At 37.1% G+C, this 8,341-nt stretch overlaps 1 protein-coding gene across 1 annotated transcript; it reads right to left on the bottom strand.

Moving 5' to 3' along the window:
* Positions 1 to 3,570: 3,570 nt before the first annotated feature.
* On the bottom strand, positions 3,571 to 7,094 carry LOC114651562 (uncharacterized). Its single transcript, XM_028801377.2, has 2 exons — positions 7,010 to 7,094; positions 3,571 to 4,202 (listed from the first exon to the last, which is right to left on the bottom strand). The coding sequence occupies exon 2, from the start codon at positions 4,174 to 4,176 to the stop codon at positions 3,601 to 3,603; it is 576 nt and encodes a 191-aa protein (XP_028657210.1). The 5' UTR covers positions 4,177 to 4,202; positions 7,010 to 7,094; the 3' UTR covers positions 3,571 to 3,600.
* Between the last annotated feature and the right edge of the window lie 1,247 nt (positions 7,095 to 8,341).

Raw genomic sequence — 8,341 nt, 5'->3', positions numbered from 1 at the left:
GTACAAGTTGTCCCCAACATGGACTGATGCCCACTGAGAAAGGCACCGGCCCCCAGTGGCTCTAAATTGGATTAAGTGGTCTTAAGGGTGATGATGACAGTGATGATTGTTTTAGGGTTTTGAGTTTTATTGAATGCTATTACATGCTATATGTATCATGTTGAGTATATTACTGCATATTTTCTGTTTTATTAAAAGTTATTTTCTGATTTATTGTTTTTCAAATGATGTTTCATTATTTATTGAAAGTTATTTATTATATATTATATAATGGTATGTATATTATTTAATCTATTTCTGCATATTATTTTATCCTCAGCTGCTTACTTCCTGGTGCTCAGTGTTTTAGGAAAAAGTTGTGTGAGTATTGGTGAGTATGTTCAGCGATGACCGTGCACAACCCACCAAAGTGGTTTCCTCCCTTCTGCTCGAAGCCCCTCCATAGTAGTCTACAGCTATATAATGATTTAACTTGGACAAATTGGGCACAGATGTGTAAAAAAATATATAAGAATTAATCTAACTATGATTCCAGAGAAGAACAACAAGGCAGTATTCTCTGAAAGATTATGTGCAAAGTATTTATAGTTTCAATTGCTGGTGAGATTTACAGAGTTTATATTAAAAAAAACTGGCATTCTGCACTTAAATGAACAATAAACTGTCATTGTTATTTGTCTATATATATCTATATATACATCTGTTTCTATAAATACTTACATATATCCATCTTTAATTATCCTTATGTTATTAGAGACATATAAACAAAAGACCTGTGTGTGTATGGAGCAGTCCGCTCTGCTAATACTCAACCACAGCCACTAGATGGCGCTTACCTCACTTCTCACTTCAAAGGAAGTGTGCAGCAAATGCCACCACACAACAATGACATTGTGCAAATGACACAGACGAAGAGACACAATGTCGAAATGAAGCAAACGCCACGGCTTAACAATGTGCAAGGAAACACCTCAGCAATGGAGGGCAAGGCTTGAAGTTTTCAATAAAAACATTGTCTATCTGGAGGTATTAAGATCAATAAGACTCATATACCAGTGATATGGCTAAGATGAGGTATCACTGGTGTCTTCTTACAAAAGCCAGTGGAGCAATAAGCACAGAAGGGTCCATGTCCTCTGCCCTGGTTCATTCTTAGGAGTTAGCTGACACCATTATTATTATTATTAATACCTCTCCAAGTTCACAAACTGTTAGGGAGACTTCAGCTTGTTTTTTGTCCCGAAGACCACACACAGCTAGTAAATAATAAATGATATATTTTATTAATTGCAACAAGCATGCTAGGGTTATTGAATGTAAGTCTATTGCCACATCTTGATTACGACAGAAATAGAAAGTGTTTAATGTAGACTTTCGTCCATTTATGAACCTCGTTAATAAATTGTATACTGTAGATGTCTGGAAAATGAAACAGATCCCTCACTCAACCTACATTAATTTGGTGCCCCCCCTTTGTGAACATCTTGTCAAATGTTTTAATTAATTACTAGAATTGTCAAAGGCAAAACTGATAATTAATTAAATGAGGAATCACACACCACTCTTTCTTAAAACGGGCAACACATTCAAGCCACAGGGACATGGATACGCGACTCTGTTGCTGTTTCTAGCACTTGGACTCACTACTGAAGATGTGTTTGCCTGCAGGATTGTCTGTCTGACGTGTAAAAGAGAAAAATACTGTTTACAAAATATATCAGTTCAAGTGACCTCTCTCAAGGTAATTATGATAAAGCAAATGTATCTGCAATTGAAGTCACACAGAATGATTCTCTCTGTTTTCACAGAATGTTTCTCTCCTTTAAGGACAGGTGACACACAAGAGAAAGTTACTTTAGATAAAGTGAATTTAATTATAATATTCATTGACTATTAAAATATGAGGTGATAATGATTTTCAGGAAAAAAATTCCCGTTATTACATGTTGAGTTTAGCAACATTGTGCATCTGTTGGCAGGGCCCACCATAAATTCCACTGATCCGTTCAAGCATCCATCCATTTTCTACTCCACTTCTCTAATTTGTGGTCACAAAGAGCCAGTGCCTATGTCAGCAACATTACCCAGGAGGCAGCAACCTGGACAAGATGACATTCCATCATATAAAATATAGTCATGCACATGTGCAAAGTGGAAAGTGGAAATTTAGAATCACTAGTTAATCTAACAAAAACACAGGAGAACTGGAGCAGACAGATATATAAGAGCAGATATGGGGAGAATGTGCAAAATCCACGCACAGAGTGACTGGGATTTGAACAAAGAGTGCCCTTCAGACAGTCAGAGACTTGTGTTTGCTTTAGAGTTCTCACATAGAAATGGAAACTGGTTTAAGCACTAAGATGAATTACTTTGTAATAGTGTAAACTTTGAGTAGGGCTATCTAATATTTAAGGCTCCAGATTTTGCACAAATTCTCTGTTTGTAAAGGGAAAGATAGTCAGCCATGATCCATCCATCCATTATCCAACCCACTATATCCTAACACAGGGTCACGGGGGTCTGCTGGAGCCAATCCCAGCCAACACAGGGTGCAAGGCAGGAAACAAACCCCGGGTAGGGTGCCAGCCCACTGCAGGGCATACACACCCACACACCAAGCACACACTTGGGACAATTTAGAATCGCCAATGCACCCAACCTGCATGTCTTTGGACTGTGGGAGGAAACTCCATGCAAACTCCATGCAGGGAGGCCCCGGGAAGTGAACCCGGGTCTCCTAACTGTGAGGCAGCAGCGCTACCGCTGTGCCATAATGCCGCCCCAGCCATGATTTATTCTGATATTTTATCTCCGGTTGGTGACCCCACAGGGTCCCCCTGCTAGTATAAAATACATGGAAGAAAATGAGAAAAGCCAGTATTTCCTTACGTGGGTCATTTCTTCTTACCCAGTCCTTTAAGCTACTGTCTGACTTTAGTGGTGTTGAGCCTAAAGGGTGGCCTGGTGTGGTGAGGATAACCTGAGTTTAAATTAAAATCCAGCTTACCTGCTTATCCATGGCTAATAGATGTGAGGTTTCCCTTTTGAATGTGTCCATGCTGCTCCCCCACTTCAGACTCAGAAGAGGAGCCTTAATCTGGTGGGAACCCAAGGACTTGAAGTTTGATGTTTGACCCACATAGGTTTCATATGGTGGAAGTCCACACCTGACCACATAAGCTTCAGCCAGGTTGGGTTTTTCTCTTATTTGTAGTCCTTGAATACAGAGTCAGTCTGAATATTTTTTTCAGCCCCATCCTGCACCTGAACGTGCTATTGTACCAGCAGCAGTAGGGCAGGTTTCGATTTCTTTTGACAGATGTTACTTCAGCCACCTGGGCTGCAAGAGTGAGCACGAAAAATCAAAAAAGAGACAGAAACAGAGTAGCAAAGAGAGAAAGGCAGACTACTACAGCCCTCCCCCACCACATTCCTGCCCCCCCTCAACCCCCTCGACTTCCTCAAATGTGTTTATTTATTATTGTGGCTTCCTTTGTGGATCTCAGAGGTCTGACTCAGCATGTAGAAAAACAAAAAAAAAACAACACACATTCACTGCAGGCAGAATTTTTATTTTTTAAATTTACAAGCAGACATTTAGTAGTCTTCATCTTCATCCTCACACCATTCCTCTTCCTCCTCCTCCTCATCATCTTCATCTTCACACGATGTCTCCTCCTCCTCCTCATCATCATCTTCATCATTATCTTCTTCATCAGATTCAGAATTTAACTCATCAGGCTCTAAAATATTTAGAACCTTGATTCTTTTAGGGTCCCAAATGCAGTCTTCCTCCAGATGACTATCTACCATTCCACAGTCAGGTGGCACCCAAGCCGTGTCATACCCATGCTTGTGCCAGGTCTTCTGCATTGGGTGGCCCTGCCTGTTAATCTTCTTAACCATTCCCACATTAACAAGGAGCTCGAGGACAACTTGGTTTCCAGGCTTCACTTTTAGAGGGTACCTGAGAGCCTTCTTGGGGTCTCGGCTAACGTATACCCCGGGACCTAGCATACCCTTAGTGGAGCGCTTGAAGCCCTTCTCCATGATGATGTTGGCATTTTTCCTGGTGGTTCCATGGTACATCACATAGACTTTGCTATTCGTTGGCTTAGTGTTGCTGTTTAGGTTGGTGGGAACATAGTTACATGTGTGCCAGTCCCTGGACATGGTGCTACTTTGAAATGAGCAGACCCCTATAATAAAGAAAAAAATAAGGGGGGGGGGGGGGGATTTCACATGATGTCATGAAGTTACATGATGGCATGAAGGTTACACATATAAGAGTGGAGCAGAAATAGATCTCCTCTACAATAATTAAATAGTGATCTGAGAAGGAGAGGTAATTTTCTGAGACTAATGAGTCTGAACATACAGATGGTTGAGAAACAGTTACACTGACTTAGACATAAACAAGGAGACAACAAGGCCACTGACGGAGATAAGACCCACCAAACCCGAACAAAGGAATCCCACTCTATAGTTATTTGTTTTATTTGGTAAACTCAAAATGCTCCATATCATCTTTTTCACATAAAGTGGAATAAGCCTTTTGAATTTTTTTTGGTATTTGATACACTGTATTAATCCCAGAGGGGAATGTATATTTGATGTTTCTTACCTGCACTGTCAGAAGGAAGTTAATTTTCCAGATATGTGGTGTTGCACTCATTAATTTATTTGTTACATTCATTAAGCAAAAATGAAGATGAAGCTGACCAAATGTCAAGTTTTGGACTTTTTTTCTGCATTAATCTGTGTATCTCATTTATTATTGACATACTGTATGTGGTGTTCATAGAGTGTCAGTATAAGTGGTGGGGGTAGTGAGGTTAGGAGGAGCTTTTTGAGTTTCAAAACCCTGGGGCTTGTGGGGGTCTTCTATCTATCTATCTATCTATCTATCTATCTATCTATCTATCTATCTATCTATCTATCTATCTATCTATCTATCTATCTATCTATCTATCTATCTATTATATAGTGCCTTTCATATCTATCTATCTATTATATAGTGCCTTTCATATCTATCTATCTATATAGTGCCTTTCATATCTATCTATCTATTATATAGTGCCTTTCATATCTATCTATCTATCTATATATCTATCTATCTATCTATCTATCTATTATATAGCATCTTTCATATCTATCTATCTATTATATAGTGCCTTTCATATCTATCTATCTATCTATCTATCTTTTATATAGTGTCTTTCATATCTATCTATCTATTATATAGTGCCTTTCATATCTATCTATCTATCTATCTATCTATCTATCTATCTATCTATCTTTTATATAGTGTCTTTCATATCTATCTATCTATTATATAGTGCCTTTCATATCTATCTATCTATCTATCTATCTATCTATCTATCTATCTATCTATCTATCTATCTATCTATCTATCTATCTATCTTTTATATAGCATCTTTCATATCTATCTATCTATTATATAGTGCCTTTCATATCTATCTATCTATCTATCTATCTATCTATCTATCTATCTATCTATCTATCTATCTATCTATCTATCTATCTATCTATCTATTATATAGTGCCTTTCATATCTATCTATCTATCTATCTATCTATCTATCTATCTATCTATCTATCTATCTATCTATCTATCTATCTATCTTTTATATAGTGTCTTTCATATCTATCTATCTATTATATAGTGCCTTTCATATCTATCTATCTATCTATCTATCTATCTATCTATCTATCTATCTATCTATCTATCTATCTATCTATCTATCTATCTATCTATCTATCTATCTATCTATCTATCTTTTATATAGCGTCTTTCATATCTATCTATCTATTATATAGTGCCTTTCATATCTATCTATCTATCTATCTATCTATCTATCTATCTATCTATCTATCTATCTATCTATCTATCTATTATATAGTGCCTTTCATATCTATCTATCTATCTATCTATCTATCTATCTATCTATCTATCTATCTATCTATCTATCTATCTATCTATCTATCTATCTAATGCAGTGTATTTGCATTAGACGAGCACATCTGCCCAATGTCTTACACAGATATGAGCTTTGAGCACTTGGTCCTTAGAGGTACTCTACATTATAATACTCTACATTATAATACTCTGAAGATTTTTAAAATCTTCAGAATCTAAATGACAAGCCAGTTGTTTTCAGCTTGGTTCCTTTGCTAAATTTCATAGGTTGAGCCCTGTGCAGCTTTGCACTCAAGCACATTTTGTTCTTTCTTAGTTTCTGTTCACTAAGACAGCCCCTCTCCATTTCCTTGCTAATACTTCCTGCCACGTAAAGAAGCCCTGGCCCAATGCCTATAACTTTTTTCTTTGAGAGTATGACATTTGAAATTCAAAAAGCCCGCTTTCTAAAAACTGTCAAGTATCTCCACTGGGTTCAAAGCCTTTCTTTTTATTACTCATAGGCTTCCCCTGACTAGATCCTTGAATTAAAGTTAAACATTTAAATTCGTATATATTTTTAAACGTGAAATAAAAAAGTATACAGCATGATGCAGGAAAGAAAACAATCCCTGCTCTTACAGAGATTCCGAATCAAAGTTTATTTTATTTCTAAATAACTCAAAACTGACAAAATCTACTGTTCCAGGCCTCCTCTTCATTTACTAACCCCTTGAGACAAATGGTAAAAAGAAAAACATAATTACAGTACAGCATAGTCCTCAGCTGTAGTTTAGTGAAGCACCTGTTAAATGATGAAAGGTGGACTACACAACAAAGACTGGCTAAGAGATCGAGTCTCGACGGTACCCAGACGTCATGATCTGTACATGGTCTAACACAGGCTTTTTTTTTTCTAACTCTCCTGCTTATTTCATTTTCCGTGTTGCCAGCACCCGATTCCCTACTTTCACTTTCATTTGACTAACATTTACATTGTACAATTTTCTGCCTGGGCTCATTTGAGCTTACATTTGTCTCTTTCATTGAAGGTAAACAATAAGGTAAAAAGAGAAGAGCTACTTACCCTGAGAATTGCCAAGTGCCAGTGTGCCTAAGTGGCGCGAAATTCAAGCTAAATTAGGACGTCGTTACTTGTACTTTGGGAAGTGACATGGGTGGAGCGTGTATGTGCATGGAAAACTTAGCAGGACGCTGATTCATACAAACGTGCCTGATACACGCTATGATGTTTTTATGACAAATAGCCCTAGGCCAGTGTACGACTCTGCATTGGCAAAGCTTTACTCTGTGTGCTTCTCAGCAGAAATTAATAAAAGTGACTGAGCCGGGTTTAACTGCATTGTGTTTCTGAGAATTCAGACATTCAACTTCACAAATCATAAAACAACAAGCAAAGACACCACCTGATTGCTGAATTTAGTGGTACAGACACAATAATGAAACAATGAAATAAGTTATGACGGATGTTTGCAGTGACCTTCAAAATAACACAATTTTTGATTGAAAACGATTTACCTGGATAGTCTGAAATTAATAAACTGCAAGGGGACCAGTGTGAGTTTCTTGAAAAATTACACTGGAGACAGAGAGATGGACAATTGTGACAATGAAGTGTGGTAGACACACGTGTGGTGAAGAGAGGAAGGATTTATGCAAACTTTTCTTTTTTCTTTTGCATCCTTTCCCACTATAACCTATAGTGTATGGTGAAGGGGCGAAAGCTTTAGATTCAACAAAAATTTCAATCTCCATTTTTGACAGATCTCAATGTTTTAGAGTCCCCTGATGCCGAAAACATTGATATTTGTGTGTGAGTGTGTCACAGTTTCTTGAGGACTATCTAGAGCTAAAATGGATGGACAGAAAAATACCAAACCTGAAACATAAGCCTGTTATGAGATGACGATGTGCTGATGTGAATTTCCCCTTGGGATTAATAAAGTATCTATCTATCTATCTATCTATCTATCTATCTATCTATCTATCTATCTATCTATCTATCTATCTATCTATCTATCTATCTATCTATCTATTAGTTTTGGGCCAAATTGTGCAAGAGAAAGAGGTACTTCAGAGGAACCTTCAAATACTGTAATTCAGCAATTAATTATGAACTCTTCTTGTCAATTGCTATCGCAATGACCTATTTGATAGATAGATAGATAGATAGATAGATAGATAGATAGATAGATAGATAGATAGATAGATAGATAGATAGATAGATAGATAGATAGATACTTTATTAATCCCAAGGGGAAATTCACATTCTCCAGCAGCAGCATACTGATACAAGAAATAATATTAAATTAAAGACTGATAATAATGAAGGTGAAAAAAAAACAGACAATAACTTTGTATAATGTTAAATGTTAACGTTTACCCCCCCGGGTAGAGT

The sequence above is a fragment of the Erpetoichthys calabaricus genome, chromosome 5 (genome assembly GCF_900747795.2).
Source record: "Erpetoichthys calabaricus chromosome 5, fErpCal1.3, whole genome shotgun sequence".
Classification (NCBI taxonomy): domain Eukaryota; kingdom Metazoa; phylum Chordata; class Cladistia; order Polypteriformes; family Polypteridae; genus Erpetoichthys; species Erpetoichthys calabaricus.
This window is presented reverse-complemented; position numbering and strand designations above follow the sequence as displayed.